At 39.7% G+C, this 21281-nt stretch overlaps 1 protein-coding gene across 4 annotated transcripts in view; it reads left to right on the top strand.

The window, feature by feature from the left end:
• The first annotated feature begins 4083 nt into the window (after nt 1–4083).
• The window catches only part of RBM26 (RNA binding motif protein 26), a 54400-nt gene continuing 37202 nt past the window's right edge, over nt 4084–21281 (top strand). For 3 of the 4 annotated variants that reach the window (XM_054389350.1, XM_054389335.1, XM_054389343.1), the window contains exons 1-5: nt 4084–4154; nt 17903–18021; nt 18532–18668; nt 19622–19710; nt 20273–20484. In XM_054389350.1, coding sequence (XP_054245325.1) covers nt 4084–4154; nt 17903–18021; nt 18532–18668; nt 19622–19710; nt 20273–20484 — 628 coding nt within the window. The remainder of the gene's footprint in view (nt 4155–17902; nt 18022–18531; nt 18669–19621; nt 19711–20272; nt 20485–21281) is intronic. The other variant, XM_054389358.1, reaches the window with a different exon arrangement.

Below are 21281 nucleotides of genomic sequence, written 5' to 3'. Positions count from 1 at the left end.
CTGGCTTTTGCAAGGGATTAAGGATCAGATACAACCCCAAATTTAGATTCTTATCACAACGCCTAATTTCTATGCCCCTGTCCCTATGAAGACCCATTATAATCCCAAGCTTAGTGTCCCTTTTCACATGTTCAGGAGAAGTTAACATACAAGTTGGTGACTGTGAGCCAAAGACATTTTAGATGTCTACAAAACAGTCTCCAGAGAATTTCAGGCTCTGGTGATTTTCTGTCTGTGGATTGCATGTGCTGCTCACTCTCAACTATGGAAGGAAACCAAAGTATATGTTGTAATTGGGAAGTTCTCACTGAAGAACCTACTAAGCTGGCAGGTTTTTTGGCACCATTTTCCCACAAATTTTCAAGGATGATAATTGAATAATTGTGTGCAGGCAGCCTTAGACTCATCTAGCTCTAATTTAGCTGTCTGGCCAGATACTGGAGTTCTTGACAGTCCCTCAGCTGAGGTCTTCTCAATGGCATGGAAAATTATAAATGAGGGTGATAATTGCCAATGACCCTTGCTCTGTTAGAGATGCAGCAAAGTAAACTTGAGCTTTTTTAAACAGAAGTACTAGAAGTCTGTGGTGGGTTCCCATGAGCTTGGTGAAACTGGGGATGAATTTGAAGGACTTCTCATGCCAGAAAAAGAGACAGGCCTGGCTGAATGGAGAGATTTGGTTGCAATTTTGGGAAAAGGAGAGTTGATAGTCACTGGAAGAAGGGGAAGGCCAGTGAGGAGATGTCACGAGGCTATGCAGGGAGAAAATTAGAAGGGCCAAAGCCCAGCTAGAAATTAATTAGGCTTCAGCTGTCAACAAGAATAGGAAATGCTTCTACAAATATATAAACAGCAGAAGGAAGACTTGAGAAGAATCTCTGTCCTTTATTGGATGCAGAGGGGACACACTGGTCAAGAATGAGGAAAAGGCTTAGTTACTCAATACCTTCTTTGCCTCAGTCTTTAGTACTAAGACCAGTTGTTTGCTAGATACCCAACCCACTGAGCTGGAAGATAGGGATGGGGAGCAGAATGAAGCCCTCATAGTCCAAGAGGAGATGGTTAGTGACCTGCTGCACCTCTTAAACATACACAAGTCTATAGGGCCAGATGTTATACATCCAAGAGTACGGAGAGAACTGATGGAAGTGTTCACCAACCCACTTTCCATCATTTACCAGCAGACCTGGCTAACCAGGGAGGTCCTAGTTGAGTGGAGACTGGCAAATGTGATACCTGTCTACAAAAAGGTTAGGAAGGAGGATCCGGCGAACTACAAACCTGTCAATCTGACATTGGTGCCAGGGAAAGTCATGGGGCAGATCATCTTGAGTGCCGTTATGCAGCATGTGCAGGGCAACCAGGTGTTCAGGCCCAGTCAGCATGGGTTCACAAAGCTAAGTCCTGCATGACAAACTTGATCTCCTTCTACAACAAGGTGACCTTGGACGAGGGAAAGTCTGTGGATGTTGTTTACCTGGACTTTAGTAAAGCCCTAGACACTGTCTCCCACAGCATTCTCCTGGAGAAACTGGCTGCTCATGGCTTGGATAGGTGGATGCTTTACTGGGTTAAAAACTGTCTGAATGGCCAGGCTCAAATCATGGTAGTGAATGGAGTTAAATCCAGTTGGTGGCCAGTCACAAGTGTTTTTTTCCCAGGGCTCAGTATTGGGGCCTGTTCTCTTTAATATCATCAATGACCTGGATGAGGGAATTGAGTGCACCTTCAGTGAGTTTGCAAAGGACAAGTATATTGGTCTGCTGGAGGGTAGCAAGAGATCTGGACAGGCTGGATCCAAGGCCAATTGTATGATATTCAACCATGTCAAGTGCTGGGTCCGGCACTTGGCTTACAACATCCCCATGTAATACAACACACTTGAGGCAGAATGCCTGGAAAGCTACCCAGCAGAAAAATACCTGGGAGTGTTGATTGACAGCCATCTGAACATGAGCCAGCAGTGTGGCCTGGTGGCCACGAAGTCATCCTGGCCTGCATCAGGAATTGCGTGGCCAGCAGGACCAGGAAAGTGATTGACCCCCTGTATTCACTACTGGTGAGGGCACACCTTGAGTACTGGTTGCAGTTTTGTAGCCTTCACTAGAGGAAAGACATTGAGCTGCTGGAACATGTCCAAAGAAGGGCAACACAGCTGGTGAATGGTCCGGCGAACAGGTTTTATGAGGAACGGCTGAGGAACTGGGGTTGTTCAATCTGGTGAAGAGGAAGTTGAAGGGAGACCTTATTACTCTCTACAACTACATGAAAGGAGGTTGTAGTGAGGAGGGCATCAGTCTCTTCTCCATAGTATCAAGTCATAGGATGAGAGGAAATGGCCTCAAGTTGCATCAGGGGAGGTTTAGATTGGGTATTAAGGATATTTTGAAAACTTTCTTTATTGAAAGAGTTATCAAACACTGGAATAGACTTCTCAGGGATGTGGTTGAATCCCCATCCTTGGAGGCATTTAAAAGACACATAAGATGTCATGCTAAGGGTTGTGGCTTAGCACCCGACTTGGTAGTTAGATAATGGTTGGACTTGATGATCTTATTTTTTTTCCAACTGCAACCATGATTCTTATATCCAAACTTGCCTTAAAACCCCTGCTCCCTGGGGCTCCCTCTGCTTCTTATCGCAACTCCTTATGACAAAGGTAGGAATTCAGGCTACTCGTATAAATTACAAACTCATCCAAGACCATGGTTGCTATTACCAGAAGTTACTTCCTACCCAAGAAAATCAGGCAGGCAGCTTAAATGCCATCCATTTGCTTTACTCACCTTTGTTCACCAACTGTACAAAACACCTTACTTGGAAGTTCAGGTGAGACACTGGTCTCACCTGGAAACCCACCAAGCCCGCTGTGGTACATTGACCCTGTGGTTATTGCCTTTCTGCAGTTAATCCAGGCTTCCAGTGAAAGCAGCAACAGGCATTAACCTTTAATGGGAAGGCTGGTGGGCACTGTTTTTTACGGGTCCAGTCCATGCAGCCGCAGTGCGATGGCCTCTAGGGGTGACCCAGCACCCACGTGGGCTCAGCTTCTGCTCAGCGTCTCCATCAGGCCCACCTTGCACAGCCCAAAGCAACTGGGGAACCACCCTATGCAGGTCAGGATCAGACAGGTGTTTGCACCAACCAGCCCACAGCAGTGCACCACCCCACTCCAATCAAGGCTTACGTTGGGATGACACTGGACTTTGCTGCCCATGTTCATGTTTGCAGATAACTTTTTTACTCTGCCCTTAAAAAACAAAACAAAACACAACCACACACACAAAACCCCAAAACAAACATCAACCCAAACAAAAACCAACCAACTCAGCAAAAAACAATACCCCCCAAAAAAAAACCCCAACAAGTCAACTAATTCTTCTTGTCAATTGCAAATATCCAGTTCGCGCCGCGAGGGAGGCAGCATTCACTGCGCCTTCCGCCTTCTTTAGGGCGCGTTTCGTTACTACAGAATATTCCCGAGTACAAGCAACATCCGGCAGAGACGGGGACTGCTCTGCCCTCGCTGGAGGACGGCGGGAGGCAGCTCCCCCGTGCGCCCCACCAATCACAGCTGGTGGTACGGCCGCCTCCCCACCTGGACCGGCAGCCATCGCGCGCCGCCCGTTCTCGCGAGACTCTTTAATCTCGCGACGGCGGTACGCCGCCATCTTACCCGCTCGCTCGCTCAGTCCAGCTCTGCGGCTGAGGGGAGAGGGGGGGTGGTGCGTTTCTCAGCCGCGCTCGGATCTCCACACTTTTGAGGCCCGTTGGCAGCACTGTCCTCCGCCCGCCGCTGAGGCGGGAGGGAACTGCGGACCGACCAGACCGCCCTCTCCTATTCAGGAGCGGCGTGAGCGGGACCCGCACGGAGCAGCCGCTGCTCGGCTGGTTCCGCCCCCTTCGTGTGGCTGGGCCTCCTGCCTCTGCCAGGCGCTCTCTGCCGAACCGAGAGGCAGCCGCGGCCTCAGTGGGTGGAGAGAGGCGCGGCAGGAGCCGGGGTCCCTGCCGGTGGGGCGGCGCGGACCCCGCCGCCGTTGTCGCTGCTTCTGCCGAGGAGGCGGGGGGCCCGGGCCGCTCTGGATGGTGGTTAAAATGATCATAGAAAACTTCGAGGCGCTGAAATCCTGGCTCAGCAAAACCTTGGAGCCCATGTGAGTAGTCGCGACCCTTTCTCTCTTTTTTTTCTCCCCGTCCCCTCCAAAATAAACCGTCCCTTAGAAAACACGGTGGTCCTCAGAGATGGGAAACGCTTTGCCGGAGAGGCCCGAGAGGACATCCCAGGAGATGCCCTCCACAGCGCCCTTCTTTCCCCGTCGCTTTCTATAGGGGGCTACGTCGTTCCCCCACTCTACCGGCTGCGACCTCGGCTGAGAGGTAGGACCGTCTTTCTCCGGAGGATGCAGCTTCCCCCCCTAGCGACCGCATTCGTCTTTCCTTTTGTAGCCCTGGGTAAGCGGGAGATAATGTGTCTGCGTGTGCAGCTCGCTGTTTCCTCCTCTCAGCCCCCGTAGAGGCCAGGTTAACAGCCATGGCCTGCCGTCCTGGCCGGCGATCTTCTCTGAGAGAGTTCAGGTGCTGTTGGGATGTTTTCGGGGATGCCGAGATCTTCCCCAGTAGCATTTTCATAGTCTCATTGTACGTCATTCTCAGTTGTTTTCGATATTTGACGTAGACTTGTTTCCCTTCCTCCCCTCCCGAATAAAAATTGCATCAGTAGAGCGCTTGGGAGTAGGTACCTCGGAGAACAATTTGTCTGTTTGTGAATACCTACTTGGTCTCTAAGCATAGCATTCATGTGAGTAATTGGATTTCTTCTGCAAATAGTCAAGGTCTTTCTCTGATTTTAGTGGAACCGAGACGTGAACTTGTTTTGAAGGTTTCATCTTAAGTGTGGTGTCTATAGACATTAGAGATGAAAGCACACACGGGACTTGTCATTCAGAAACACCATTTTAACATGTCTGAATTAAATGGTTGAAGTCTGATTCGAGGCAATAGAACTAGAACTTAGACATTATTTTTTCGAACTTCTGAGATGTGTGTCCACTGTTGTTTTTAACTCTGATGCTATGAAATGGGCGTTTAAAAAAAAAAAGCAGTATGCCGCCGTGGCCATTAGTTAAGTATAGGCATGTATATGTGTAGTTTGTTCGGCTTATGCTGAAAGAACTTGAAGTTAGTAAATGCTGGGACAGTTTTAGGAGAACTTCACTTACGTTTTGGGCATGGGTGTGGTGTTTGTAGGGTCCACGGGGCCTCATCCAAACTGCACTGAAATGGACGAATCTTGAACTTAATTTCACCAGACTTTGAATTAAACCTGCAGCGTATTATGCTGAGTGTCTTTTTATAAAAGATTTTATGATTAAGAAAAAAATCTTCTTGTAAGGGTGTAGTTTTGGAAAGGTGAATCAATCTTTGTTTTGGGTCAGTGTAAGGTAACATCAGAACAACAGCGGGTTGTGTTCTGTGGTAATAGAACTGGCTAGTCCTCTGGTGCAGAATACTCCTTTTTAGTCTCTTGTTACTTGTATGATGATTCTGTTAATAGCAATCAGCAGTTTGATACTTGCATTTAGGGTGTGCTGTTCAAAAGGCTTGGTCTGGTCTTTTCCAAAATACATATTGGTAATTTGAAATGGTAAATAATATGCACTTACCTCTCAGTTGGTCAGCAGCTGGGGATTGATAGTTTTAAACAGCAGTAAGCATTTTAAAATCCTGTGAAATCTGAAACTGGAAGTCTGCTAGTGGTGTTTACATGAGGGTTTCAGCTGACTTCGTAAGCCTTTTCTTCAGTAAATACATTAGGTTCTTTGGATTTTGCAGGTCTGTATTTAAAATTAATTTACACAGTTTTTCTGCAGTTTCTTGAGTATTATCTATCAGGAACTGAAGCTTAACTTTCACCAGTGAATAATGAAGGTTTCCTGTTTACAATATAAAAAGCATCTAAAGCTTGCCAGATAGTATTTAGCTAGAGGTCAGTATGGCTCCTCGGGTTTTTCTACCAAGCTCCATTTGTTTGTGATTTGTAGTAGTAACTTTATATCCTGGTAGTAAACTCTGTTCTATGTTTCTCTATTCGTTTGAATGTTGCACTGTGATACCTGCTAGTGATAGGAGTTAAAGAGTGAAATTGGGATTACCAGATTTTGTGATCAGTGCTATTTTTTGCTTTTCAGTGTTAACAGAAACATGGTGGTTCTTTTAAGTTTCATGTGGTGTGTGAGCAGTTCAAACGTGGTTCTTATGCTGGAGTCAGTGTCAGGAATTGCTGTTCTGGACTATGTTGAGTTCTCTGAATTTTTAGCTTTGGATGGAAGCAAGCCAGCAGGGACTGTTAAACTCAACTGTCATTGAGTTTTGTGCAGTGTCCTATGTAACTGCATTATTCTAGTAAATGTTGGAATTGGTAGAGAAGTATTATTTTCTAGCAGTCAAATACTCCTGGATCTGCTTCTGATCTTAGCTATTTGAAGTGTATGCCTACAGCTATAGCTTCTGGCAGTATGAACATTTTAGTGTGCAGTTCTTAAAAAGTAACTGTTGGCGCAGTACTAGTACAATGAGGACCTAAGTGCTGTCTGTCTGGAGGTGTTACCATAGCCTGAAAATAACATCTAACTTGTCTTTTCCCCTAATGATAGGAAACAAAAACAGATGCCAACTGTTCTTATCTCGTGGCTCTTTCAGAAACCTTTAGCTAGAAGATAACATGACAATATATTAGACCCTCATTGAGATGGCAGTTTTAAGGAGAGAAGTGCATTTAAGAAGATACATAAATAAATTTTATACACACATGTATATGTCTGTATTTATCTAGTTGAGTAGTTAGAACATGCTTTATTTTCCAAGTTGCCTATTTCCGAATACCTAGCAGCTTTTAGTAAGGGTTTATGTAGTTTGTTCCAAAGGCTGTAACATAGGTATTTCTGAAGTGTAGTGTTTCAGAGCTAGAAGATAGCAATATCCCTGAAGATTGGTTCATTTTGTCATGAAGTTTTATCTCTGAACTATGCTAAAGCATTAACAAGAATGCTAACTTTTTAGTGCAATAAAACATGTATTATATAATTGTATGGACTGGACATCATTTGGTTGTTGGATTATGTTCATGTGGTGCCTCTGGGAAACACTGGTCATAGAGACAAGAATGTTAAGAGGAGAGGGATGATGGAGGATTTAAGTTTTGGAATTTTTTGTTTGTTTGCGGTGCGTTGTTGGCATCGTTCATTTTGAATTGCTCCAATGCTTTTTGCAAGCAAAGCCTTGGTGATGCTCCATGCAAACAGTCCTTATCTGCATTTGCTCTTGTTGCAGTGAAGCAGAAACTGCAAATGCTGCTATGCTGAAGCATTTGCACAGTCCAGCTCTACTTCAGGGGTGGTAGTTCTGTAGTAGCTTCCTACATCTCTCCAGAGAGGCTATTCTTGTGGTTTTGGAAATAACTCTTTGAGTAGCTCAGTTTGGTGTACTGAGTACTACTAAATATGCACACAAAACCGTAACAGATACAGCTATGTGAATGTAGTAATTAATAGTGTAAACAAAGTGGCAAGAGTATTTTTTTGTGCTGTGGCTGCTGTGTATTTGACTGAAACTATTTTGTAGGTTCAACTACAGTCATCTTTTTAAAGAAGGTTTTTGTCATTTTCATTGCTTGTAAAGAGCAATATAATTAGTTTCTACTGTTATATGCTTTTTGTCCATGGCATGGTTCCTGTTAAAGTGTTTGAAAATCACGTTAAACTTGGAATGTAACCTTACATCTGTAACGTCTAATTTTTTGTACTAACAAGGTCCTTGCTGAGCCATGTCTATTGTGATAGATTTCTTCTCTGCAAGTTGAGTAACTGTATAAAATGTGTATGTAGTCCTTGCTGGAATATCACAGTCTGTTGGCAAATTTCTAAGCAGAATTTTTTTTTTTAATTTGAAACTCTACTTGTGAAAAAGAAATAGCTTTCTTGTACTAAAGCTGCACTCATCGTTTTGAATTTTAAGACTTCATAATGTTCTCTCCTTGCCCTAGTTCTTCCAGTGGAAAATTGTCTTGTTTGTAATTACTTTGTGTAAAATAAAATTAATTAATCATCTGTGGGCCCACTGAATTTTACTTACAACTTGATGAAGTCTTCCATTATGTGTTTTTTTTCCAGCTTCACTGTATTTGCACTTTTATGAAGGTTTGCGGACAAACGGGATTAGAGTTAAAAGGAAGATGAAAAAATACCTAAAACAATATTTATGCAGTTTGTATACATCCATTAAAAATGCAGTTTTTTTTTCTTTTCATTGGTTATTTCTGTAAGTGATCATGATTATGTCAGAGGGAATAAAATCCAAATTGTTTAAAGAATATTTTGAGTATATTTATCATGGGACTATTGTATGATAAACAGTCAGTATACTTAGGTATTCAGTTATGCTTTCACTGTTCTATTTTTGTTTATTATGCTTTTCAACCTTAAGTAGAATTTTTTGGCTGTTTGTAACCTTGCTTAATTGTTAATAGATTATGAGTTGGTTATCTTCACCTAGTTACTTAAGAAAGGCAGTGGGGGGGGGGAAAGGTTTAACAGTGGTGTAACAAATATGCTAATAGGCCAAAATACGGAAAGAATAGAAATAAAATGAAAAATGTTGGTATTCCTTTCTCCACACATGTAGCACACCATCCCACCAGTTACACTTATTGGCCCACCAGGAAGTTTCAGTCTTTTTTCCTGTGAAAATTCCTAAAAGCAATAGATACTTCTTTTAATTTCACTTACTCTGTTAACTATTCACATTAAGCTATTAATGACTAAGAGATAAGACATACTGTCTTTGGTATGTCACTGTCTTAACACTAGTGAAGTTACTCTTCTGTAATGCAGAGTAACTCAGGGAGGGCTACTGTATTTGAGAAATTGAGATTCCTAACTTACACTGCTGGTACTGCTAAACTTTTGTGAAAAATAATATGATAGAAATAAAATATTGCTACTATAAAGTGAGGTTGAAAGCAGAAAATAGAGGAGAAAATTACTCTTATTACAGGAAACTTCCTTTCTTGTTCTTACACTGAGCATCACCAGCAAAATGGAACCCTGTGGTTGCATTGCAAATCAGAGACACTGATGATTTTTGCTTTCTTCATTTAATGTGTGTTGGATAGCCAGCAAGCTGACAGCTTTTCTGCCTCATGAGAACTGTCCTGAATTTAGGGGTGGCATTTAAGCTTCTGGTTACTGGTTGCAGCTGTATGAACATGTCAGATCTGGGTATCATGAGAATTTAGAACTATTGTAATGACATGGGTAACTTATTTACCATCATTAGAAGCTGTTGCATTCCTCAGTGTATTTCTATTACTTTAAATACTGACAAAAAATAATGAAAGCAAACATTTTAAGTGGTCCCGCTCCTTTACAGTAGAGAGAGATCAAAGCTGGATCTGCAGAATGAGTCTGTCATTCATTTTACTGATTGACACTATGGCTTTTAATAGGGGATTTATTTGGTTGGGAGGTGGGTTTGGTTGGTTTGGGATTTTTGTTTCGTGGGTGTTTTGGTTTTGATTTCTTTTTAAGGTAGAAACACAACAGAATGGTACAACTGCCTAAATTAGACGAACTGCTCTGCCCAATGTGCAACATATATTTTTCTGCATCCACTCAGCCCTGCAAACACAACACACGTCTCTCAGCTTTAATATGTAACCATGTCCACCTTGGTTAGTGTCAAGAGCTGAGCAGTGTTCTAGAGAAGTATAATTTCAATCTGTAAGCCAGAAAATTTGGCTCTGGTTGTAAATTCTCAGGTTCAGAGTATGAGAAATAACTCATACCTACATGTTATTTCCTTTATGGAAGACCATTCAGTGTCTGGAGGACTTCATACATACCTTTGCAGTTTCAGAGTACTGTGATATTGTAAATTTGTCAAGGAACTAGTTTCAGGACTCGCAATACATCCATTTTAAAAAATGAAGAAAAACCCACTCAGGTAGGTTCTCTTACCGTTTCAAGTAGTGCACACACAATAGCTGTGTCCAAGATGAAGCCTAAATTGAGGATCTTGGCATTCGTTTGAATTAAAGGTGGTGAAATGTAGCTGAAATGAACAGATACAATGATCTAATATTACTTTATCGAAGTTTCTTTTTGGTCCTCACTCTTCTCCCTCCCCAAAGCATGTGTTTTTTTTCCCCTTAAGTGAGTAGCTGTGTTCATTTAAGGAAAACTGTCAGATTACAGTTTGACAGCTTCAGCGTGGGAATTTTTTTTTCTTCCAGATGGTAAAAAGGTTACATGGTCTATAGTTAAACACTGCTTCTGTATATCTGCCTTTGGGAATGTGCATACGTTTCGTGAACGTTATCACCAGAGGGCAGATTGTAACACTAGTTCTGCTTTCTTTTTTCAAGACACAGAGAAAAGTATGAATTAAATTATATTGCCAAAAGCTTAGAAAATCCAATTCATTTTCCACATGCTTGAATTGTTGTTACCTGTAAAATGTAAGCAGTGGTTTCTTTTGCAATGCCAATGAGATTTTAAGCAAAATAAAGGATTTTCCTCATGTTTACCTGTTTTCTTTGAAATTTACTACAGCACCATAGTAGCAGGTCTGTACCAAATACTGTAGATACTACTTTAAAAAAAAGGAAATCACCAGAAATAAATACTCTCATATGGCTCCAGTTCTAAGTGGCTACTTATTAAAAACTGACTTAAATGATGAATTCCATTATGAGGAAATTGGCGCACTGGACAGGTGTATATTTTTTTTCTGAGAGGCAAATATCTGGGTTCAGGTATTTCAGTTTTTCCCTCAGGTTAATTTGTTAATACTTTAAAAGGCTTCAGCTTGGTATGTATGTAGGAAACCTAGAATTCTGTGCTTTGTCTTGTTGGAGAATGTTACTTGAGGAAGTCAGACTACAGTAGGATAGACAACATTAATAAGCTATTTAAATATGTGAATTTTTCAGTTATTTTATCAACTTCACAACTATCATTCTTGAGTCCACCTGCCATTTTTTAATTCCTTGCTTTTCTTTTTCCTTCTCTTGGTTTAAGAATTCATCAGGTGTTTGGGTTTTTTTTTGCTGTTGATGTGAGTATTTGAACAGAAGTCCTAGTGGCCTCATAGTATTTGCTTTGTATTGATACTTGCTTTGTTGAGAGTTCAGGGCCCTGTTAGAGACACATGCCCAAAGTTCTCAGTTGATAGTGGGATATTTAGTCCAACAGACACTTTCAGATCTGCCTTCCCTTTTGATACCTTTTGCATTAAAAATACTCAAACAACATGACTTTTTTTTCATAGTGATGCTTTGAGAAACACATTTGTAGGCACTAACTTGGCAAAATATGTCCTTAGCATACTGTACTCAAAGTTTGTATTTATTCTTTCTTAATACTTGAGGGATACTTAATGTGTGCTTATATTCAAATGTCTTTTAAAATAGTTCTTCTGTGATATTTATGTGCAAGGGTATTTTGCTGATTTAGCTTATCTGCCTTTTTAAATTACTTCTAGCTATTATGGTGAAGCCTAAGTCAGTATAAGCTCTGTTCTTAATAAGGGGTTTTATGTGTACAGCTACACCAGTAAGATCTGGTTTTTGCAAAAAGCTTTAATATGTATTCCACATCCACTGAATATAAAAGTTAAGGCCAATGCCTGTAATTGTGTGGCAACTATAAAAATCAAGGTGGGTTCTCAAGATATGTTTAGTATTTCATACTTGAAAATATGTAAATCTGAGTATTGAAAATAGATAAATCAATGGTTAATGAATTGCTAACTATTGAATTAATAGAAAAACCGTGACCATACAGAGAAGTGAGTCCTCTCCAGCTAAATTACTTTTGCTTTCTCAAAACTGCATTATTTAAAAATACTTATTTTTAAGGCTTCAATTTACTCTTAACAACTTAACCATTCCTCTTCTCCTTTATTTTCCTTACTTGAAATAATTTCAAATCATGACTGCAAAATAACTTGATACCAGAAACAAAGGATTTTGAACTCTTCTGTGAGTTCTTTTGCCGTTGTGAATGCTTACTTTTACAATTAAGCATGATATTTGATTGTATGATTACTTTTTAAAGTTTTTATATGGTGCTTAGCAGTTGGAGTTATCCAGATCATTCTCTGAAGAAACATGTAGAGCTCTAATAAGACAGTCCTTTCACCTGTGTCTGTATATTAAATGCTGTTTATTAAAGCAGGATTAGAAAAGCAATCTCCCATGTGTAGTAACACAGCAGCAGACACTTCATATTCTCTGACAAATAGACTCTGTAAAAAAAGCATTACTAGAGGTAAAACCATGTAGCTTTACTGGGTAGGGTCATGCATTCAGAAAGTGAGTGCAGGAAAGTATGCTGCAATGTTTAAATGTATCAGGAACTGGGATGCAGATGAACTAGATGACCTTTAGAGGTCCCTTCCAACCCAACCCATTCTATGATTCTATATACTTGTTGCAGTGGAAATGAGTACAGTTGCTTGTGCCAGCTGTTTGCTTATTAAAGAAAACATGAAAGATGAAATAGGAGGAGAAATGTATCTCATTACTGTTATTACTGCTTACAGCACATGCGTACAAAAAGTTGAGGGGATGAAGAGAAGGGATTCAAAATGGAGAAATGTTTTACAGTTTCCAGTACATGTGACTGTTTTCATAGTTGCCAATTTCTAAAGCATAAAAATGAAGTTATGTCTAAACTTCAGTCAGCTTTAGCACACTGATACCATCTATGTTCAGGTTTGTGATGTACCACACTGTATTAAAGTCAAGCTAAGGATGCAAAACTTTGTCTAATAATTGTAAATACTTAATCACTCTGCAAAAAATAGAATTGCAAAATAAATTTATTTCTAATTCTGAATGCAACTTAGGCTATTTGAAGTGTGTAACCACCTGGTGAATGTGGGGAAGGCTGTGGATGTAGTCTACCTGGACTTCAGCAAAGCCTTTGACACCATCTGCCACAAGAAGCTCCTGGCAAAGCTGGAAGCTCATGGCTCGGACAGATTCACTCTGAAATGGGTCAAGAACTGGCTAGAGGGCCGGGCCCAGAGAGTGGTGGTGAATGGTGCCACAGCCAATTGGTGGCCAGTCACTAGTGGTGTGCTAGGCCCCATCCTATTCAATATCTTTATTGATGATCTGGACAAGGGAATTGAGTCCATTATGAGTAAGTTTGCAGATGACACGAAGTTAGGAGCAGGTGTTGATCTGTTGGAGGGTAGGAGAGCCCTGCAGAGGGACCTTGACAGGATGGATGGGTGGGCAGAGGCCAATGGGATGAGATTTAACAAGGCTAAGTGCAGGGTTCTGCACTTTAGCCATAACAACCCCAAGCAGTGCTACAGACTGGGGACAGAGTGGTTGGAGAGCAGCCAGACAGAAAGGGACCTGGGGGTGCTGGTTGACAGGTGGCTGAGCATGAGCCAGCAGTGTGCCCAGGTGGCCAGGAGAGCCAATGGCATCCTGGCCTGTATCAGGAATAGTGTAGCCAGCAGGACAAGGGAGGTTATTCTTCCCCTGTACTCAGCACTGATCAGGCCACACCTTGAGTGCTGTGTCCAGTTCTGGGCCCCTCAATTCAAGAGAGATGTTGAGGTACTGGAATGTGTCCAGAGAAGGATGACGAAGCTGGTGGAGGGTCCTGGCACACAAACCCTATGAGGAGAGGCTGAGGGAGCTGGGGTTGTTTAGCCTGGAGAAGGCTCAGGGGTGACCTCATTGCTGTCTACAACTACCTGAAGGGAGGTTGTAGCCAGGTGGGGGTTGGTCTCTTCTCCCAGGCAACCAGCAGCAGAATGAGGCAACACAGTCTCAAGTTGTTGCAGGGGAGGTATAGGCTGGATATTAGGAGGAAGTTCTTCACAGAGAGAGTGATTTGCCATTGGAATGGGCTGCCCAGGAAGGCGGTGGAGTCGCCATCACTGGAGACGTTCAAGAGAAGACTGGATGAGGCACTTCGTGCCGTGGTCTAGTTGATTGGATAGGGCTGGGTGATAGGATGGACTGGATGTTCTTGGAGGTCTCTTCCAACCTGGTTGATTGTATGGTTCTATTTTGATTAAAATAAAAAAAACAACACAAAATCAAACTGAATTGTCAAATAAGGACCTTTCTTTTGTAATCTCCAAGAGCATAGCATGATGCATACTGTATGCTAAGTTCTTGAGCTGCACAGTATATTTTCCTGCTGACATCACTTAATAAGATTGACTGAAAGAGAGAGGCTTGGAAGAACTGGTAAAGTTAGCTTAAAATAGTTGAAAATTTTGTGTATGCACAAAAAAGATACAGCCAGCACATTGCGTATTTTTCACATAAAAAGTCTGCTGTTTTGTAAGAAAATACTACAAACTGGAAAATATAAGAACTTTTTAATCAGAAAAACTCAAAGGACCTACAGTCCAAGCCAGCAGATTTTGTCCCAACAAAATGGTGGAGAATTTATGCACAATATTTCAGAATTCAGAAAGGATTTGCCTTTAAACCAGCAGTTCTTTCCAAACAAAACTATTCAAGATGATTTCCACAATTTGAAACAAACATGGTCTTCATAATAGTGTGGAAGAAACATCAGTTTGTGGGTGTCTTCAAGCTTTGAACAGATACAGAGGAGAAGTCTTCTGTTTTAAGTCAATATAGAAAGAAAAGTCAGCCTTTGGCTGTGTAAAGATAATTTGAAGTTTAGTGTTAAAAATGGAAAAGAAATCATAAAATCCTAGTGTCTATTTACACAAAACATTCTCTCCATCTCTGTACCATGAAATGTGTTGTATTCACTATTACTTAATTGGCATCAACTTAATTTGTCTATTAGTATTTCTCAAAAAATGTGCTGAGTAACCAAAATAAATATTCTTACTGCTATGTGCAGGGGAATTTCTAGACTAACACTGTGTAATAGTAGTAGAATTTAGTATGATTGTTTGCATTGTTCATATGTGGTTATACTGCACAGGAGAAAGTGACTCTGCTTTGGAAATTAAAAGTAACGTTTATGTACACTTGAGTGTGTCTTGGAGATGGGTGGATATATTCAAATTCTGAGGTTACTCTAGCATGGTCTATATTGCTATGAGTTCAAAATCATCATGGTGGGGAACAGTTAAAGCACTACTTGTTCATTTTTCAACAATTTGTGTTTGCTTGTGTTTTGAGGTTTTGTTCATCTGTGGGTGGTGTTTTTTTGAAGTGTGGGTTTATTTTTTGGTTTTGTTTTTTTTTTAATACCTTTTGGAGTCTAGGTGGCTTTTCCATTTTCTATACTGCTCATGAGAAAGGAATTACTTTAAACTGAATACTTGTAGTGTATTGAATTTTTGTGGATAATAGAAAGGAGAAGAAAAGAACTAGGAATTACCATGCGAAAATATTCCCTTCCTCCCAAATTGTTTTCCTGTTGTAACTACAGATAGATAATATGAAAATAGTACACTCATTTTCTGAGGCATGATTCAGCTTGAAAGTGGTAGAGTACTGAAAAAACCCTGTATTATATGTTGGACTTGATGATCTTGAAGGTCTTTTCCAACCTGGTTAATTCTGTGATTCTGTAGTAATACTGAAGTTGCACTAAGGAACAGTAAAAAAATAAATAACTTTGCAAATTCCAGCCAAGTTATGAAATGTTGACCTTGGAGTCTTCTGTGTGCAGTCCCAGGCAAGAACTCTTCATGGCAGTCTATGATGAACAGCTGTTCAGTACCAGGCTTTCTGCTAATATGCTTGTATGATGTGCTTAGGGACTAACAGCACAAAATGACTGTGCAGACCTATCACTCTTGTTGTAGGTGGTTATGTGCCTGCTTCCAAGATGATGTGGTGCTTGAATGGCATTTTCTTCTGGATAAGGAATTTTTAAATCTGAATGAAGTGAACTAGGTGTGATAGCCGAAGGAGAACGTTTCTGAACAGTTTTCAATTGATGTGCGGTCTGGGTTTTGATTAGCAGGGTTTATTTGCGTTTCGTCAGTTGACTGCATGCAGGCTGTTCTGAAATGTGGATTGGTTGTGACCTCTTATCTCCTGTATCTATAAATAATGCAGACTAATACAGAATACTGCGGTACCTCCCCTAGCAGCTCAAGTTGCTTTTACAGCATGAAATTCTGCTATTGCCTACTTTCTAGAGGGTGCTGAGTTGTTTGAAGCTCTGACCTTTAACTTCAGAGCACTCTAGGCTGGGCCCAGACTATCCAGAGTATCTCCTGAGGGTGGATGCTGACAAACCTGGTTCCTCTGCTTATTGGATAGGAGGATGCTTCTTGCTGTGCAGGAGATAATGTTTTGGGAGAGGAATTTGCTGGTGCGATATAGCGATGTACTTGGTTTCTTGTGCCCAGTATCTAAAATACATGTCATTTAAATGATGAACATTCAAATTTATAATTAAGATCAGCAGTGAAATTTAGTTTCTTTTAATGTGATTGAAATTGGGAACTGCTGTTTTATTCCTTTATTGTGCCTAGTGGACTTCTGTGTTAGAACGGTAATTTGTGTGCTAGTGCAACTCCCTGACTACTGTTCAATTTTACTTATTTCCCCCATTACTTTTGTTGAAGAAAACATACAGTTAGGATGCATCAGTGCAAGTTTTTTTCCTCTTATTGTAGTATTTAAAAAACACTGATACTAACTTTGATCACCACCAAAACAAGCTTAACGTCTGTATCACATAAGTGTGTGTGTGTGTGTGTGTGTGTGTGTGAGATCCTGCCTGGTTTTGTGGAATCTGAGGGTCTTTCATGGTTTATGCTAAATAATGGGATTAAATAGTTTAAAAAAACGCTGCTGTTCTGTCTGATAAATCAGTATCTTACCGCTTTTATTAGTTACTGGCTTTGAATTATGAAGTGTGAAACAGTGTTCTGCAGTGTTCTCATTTGCTTTGTCAGATTTTGCTCTGTAATACTACTACAAAGTTCATTGTAGATTACAATTCACAAAGCATTATAATAAAATTACACGAGTTATATTAAATAATGTTCTACTTACTGTAGATATACAGCTCACTTGGTTCTGATTTCTTTACTGATGTGCATGAGACCATCAGCTTCTACATGGAAGTGCTCCATACTTAATTTTAGGCTGAATTTAGATGTCTGATATGGATAATAATCCCCTTAATTTCCCTTCATCGTGTGCCCCTCTCAGTGATTTCTGTGGTAATATATGAATGCTTTAAGCTTTCAAAATTAAAATTATTTTCATTTTTAAAATGGTGTTTATATGTAGGTAGTAATAAGATTCTAAAAAAATATTTTTAAGAGAGTCTCCGATAATTTTTAAAAAATGTATTTATTTATTTATTTATTTATAGCATAAATCACTTCTACTGCATCACTGTATTCATAGATTCATAGAATGGTTTGTGTTGGAAGGGCCCTTGAAGATCATCTAGTTCCAGCAAGGGCACCTTCCACTAGACCAGGCTGTTCAAGGCTTCATCCAACCTGACCTTGACCAAGAGAGGGGGCATCCACGACCTCCCTTTTTCCTTGTGAACAGTCACTCAATATTACAATCAGAATTACTGATTTCATCATTGGGAAATTATGGAAGTATTTGTTATAGTTGTAATTGGTTTTAAGACAATTAGGTAGTTGAGGCTGTTCCATTCTAAATAGTTCTAGTGTACTATAAGGTGTTCCTTGGAATACTGTTTGGAAACACTCTAGGCAGTTACGTCTCTGGAAAAGAAATGTTATACTTAACAATCTTATGTATCTGGACTTTGTCTTAAAAAGTACCCCTGAGTGTTCTACAGTTGCTTTGATAGGAAATGTTTTGATGTATTAGCCATACCGGTTTCAGACAAGAACTTATGTAACTTAATTCTGTCTATTTTAAAAATTAATCTATTTGTAGATGTGATGCAGATCCATCTGCCCTAGCTAAATATGTTCTGGCGTTGGTAAAAAAGGATAAAAGCGAGAAGGAGCTGAAGGCACTGTGTGTTGATCAGCTGGATGTATTTCTTCAGAAAGGTATGGTCTTTCACATAAAACTTAAGCCTGATTGAAGAGACTGTCATGTTTAATTCATTCAGACAATCTTTTAGCACAGAATCATACATTCATTTCTTCATTAGATTTATTACTTTTGACATTGGAGTAACTGGTTTTATAAACTAGTTGTATGCACAAAATGTGTATATTAAGTGCATGTTTTATGTCTGTTTGAATTCCTGGAAGAACATTATGAATGTTGGAGTTAATGCCATAAGTGTTTGAGCTCTCTATGTATTCAAGAAGTATTCTTCTAGATGTTTTAATATGAGATGTTATCTAATGTCTCAAGGATTGAAAATTTGTGAAACATCATTGTTACTGATATATTTCTTGACTCTGTAAATGTCCTTTTTAATACCATTTCATGTGATCATGTAATTTTAACTTTTTGTTGAATGCTAATTTTGGAGGTGGGGGTGGCAGTTATTTATTTTAAAAGCAAATTTTAACTGAAGTTTTGAGTAATGTATGCTTGTACACTTTTAGAAACTCAGATATTTGTGGAAAAACTGTTTGATGCTGTGAATACAAAAAGTTACCTACCTCCACCAGAACAACCATCGTCAGGAAGCTTGAAAGTAGAATTTTTTCAGCATCAAGAAAAAGAGACAAAAAAAGAAGAGGTAGGCATTGTGTTTTGGGTTTTTTTTTGGGGGGGAGGGGGATGGGATGGGTGGTGGTGGTGTTTGTTTTGTTTTATTTTGGTTTGTTTTTCTGTGGGTTTTTTTTTTGTGCGTTTCTTCTCATCCTTGTAGTTTCTTTATGTGGTTCAACTTCATTACTTTTATTATTTTATTAATAGTAGTCTCAAAAGTTACACTACAGTATTGAAATATATCAGAAGATTTTGTGCCTAGTGTGTTGAGTGCTGCCGTACAATTTTTCTAAATGTAAGTGGGTGCTTCAAAGGTAAACCAAAATGGTTCTGACTAGGCAGATGTCAATAAAGTTACTGAGTAGCGTATCAATCCCTATATTAATTTTTTTTCTGAGAATTGCCGTTGTAGTTATAACACTCTTTAATTCAGTATAAATCCAGGCTGCCATTCCAAATGGCAGTGCTTATTCCTTCAGGTGCTTGATCCAGATAACAACTTTATTCCAACACAAGTGTTCATATAGTTCTTTGAGCCAGAAGAGGTTTGTCCTTTTCAGCAGCAGCCTACGTTTGGCTGCATGAGACTGTTTAACCGTGATCTGAACCAGCTAACCTGCTGATGAAGAAGACAACCTTGCTGTGTCAATTGTTGAATATTATGTCTTCCCAGATCTGTCACTTCACCTTAGTATTGATTTTTGTTCACTTGTGGCAAAAGCAGAAGTATTTTTAGTGCTGCACAGTAAAGATTGCTTATTCTCCTTTGTTTTCTCCTAATCCGTGTTTTGAATATTCCTAGAAAGAGAAATCTATTATGTTACAAAGATTCTCCAATTGCGTTAGATCAAAAATGTTGGTTTGGTTCAGTGTTACTGCTGACTTTGCTCAGCTTCTGAGGTTTTGGTTTTATTTAATTGTACAGAAGTCTCCATTATAGTGTACTCATGTTTTGATCCCATACATGTACTTGAAATTCAGATAGTTAAAGAGGAAGAGCGAGAGAAGAAGTTTTCTAGAAGGTTAAATCACAGCCCTCCTCAGTCAAGTTCTCGCTACAGAGATACCAGGTAATAAATTTTGCTTAACCTTTTGTATAATGACAGTAATCAAATGGATCAGGGTTTTTATGATGTTTCTAAATGTTTTCTTTCTGTATCACCACCTAGTAAACCTAAAAATAAGACTGTGTGCTTTTATCCATGTGTATCTCAATGATGAGCATATACGTCTGAGCTATCTGAGTTGTGCACAGCTATCACATTTGACTTCTATGATTCAGTTTTATGTTAGATTTGTGGTTTATGTTACAATACTTACTCTGCTCAGTATTGAGATTGAATTGTGATGATTTTAATTTAGAGCTTGCCCTTCAGTGACTGACTTTTTTTGTATTTCCAACTTAGGAAGTGCATCATTGGTCAGAAAAGGAATTTAATGTTTTAAAATCTTACTGATAGTAAAGTGTAATGCATAAATCAAAGAATTTTAAAAGTCTTCCCAGAATACAGGAAGGGCCATAGTAGCTTTTCTTCAATTTTCCATTGCTGTTTCTTGAGGTTTCTATAAGTAGTTAAGGTTTTAAAATACAGCTTAATTCTTGTAATTTCACTCACAAAATGACATGTTTAGAAGCCGTGATGAAAGGAAAAAAGATGAACGTTCTCGAAAGAGAGATTATGACCGAAATCCTCCCAGAAGAGATTCCTATAGGGATCGATATAACAGGAGAAGAGGGAGGAGTCGAAGCTACAGCAGAAGTCGAAGTAGAAGCTGGAGCAAAGAGAGATTGCGGGACCGGGATCGAGACCGGAGTAGAAGCCGGAGTAGAACACGAAGCAGAGGTACCAACAGTTGGTCTCTAAAATACGGTGAATGTCGCCTACAAAATTTAGACACTAAACTTAGCAAGATGTACCAAAATTTTGTCTATTGTTCTTATTACTTTGTTCAAATGTAGCTTGGTTTTTTATGGAATTAAGGCTTACATGATAAGTTTTCAATGCTTCATTCTTCTATAATACCTTTGACTGTGGTGGCCACTTATAAGCAGTGTTGTAAAAGAAGCAAAAAAATTCAAGTTAATTACATTTCATTACATTTCAGGAAACTGAGAGTATCATGTGGGAAGAAGCAGGAATTAATACCTATCTACAGAGGTAGAACTGAGACAAGTTACATGTTTGGCAGCAAATGACTTGTCAAGCAGAACAATACAGCTTTCCTCTTTTCATCTTGTCTTTTTCTGGGCATCATAGGGGCTGAAATGATTACAGTAAATATTTGCATATGTACATACCTGTGAGACTTAAGGCTTCAGTACATTAGCTTTTCAAACCAAACTTCTTTAAAAACAAAGCTCTTTATTCAGCAGAAAAGAGTGCTTCCCCCCCCCCCCAGTAATTACTGATACGTTGGAAAAGAGCATTGAGAATAATTTTATATCTTTATTCTGTCTTAGACAGATAGAGACACAGTCTGATTTAAGTCTCCTGTATCTTATTTTTCTTTGTGTAGAATGGGCCTTGGTAACTCAGCCTTAAAAGGAGGAATGGAGAGCAGATACTTTCCAAACAATTTAGGAAGAAGCAAGTTAAAGGACATGTAGCAGTCTAACTGAAAAATTACAATGTGACTAAGT

Source organism: Indicator indicator, chromosome 1 (assembly GCF_027791375.1).
Source record: "Indicator indicator isolate 239-I01 chromosome 1, UM_Iind_1.1, whole genome shotgun sequence".
Lineage (NCBI taxonomy): Eukaryota > Metazoa > Chordata > Aves > Piciformes > Indicatoridae > Indicator > Indicator indicator.
The sequence above is the reverse complement of the archived record's forward strand: the minus strand, read 5'-3'. Positions and strand labels throughout refer to the sequence as shown.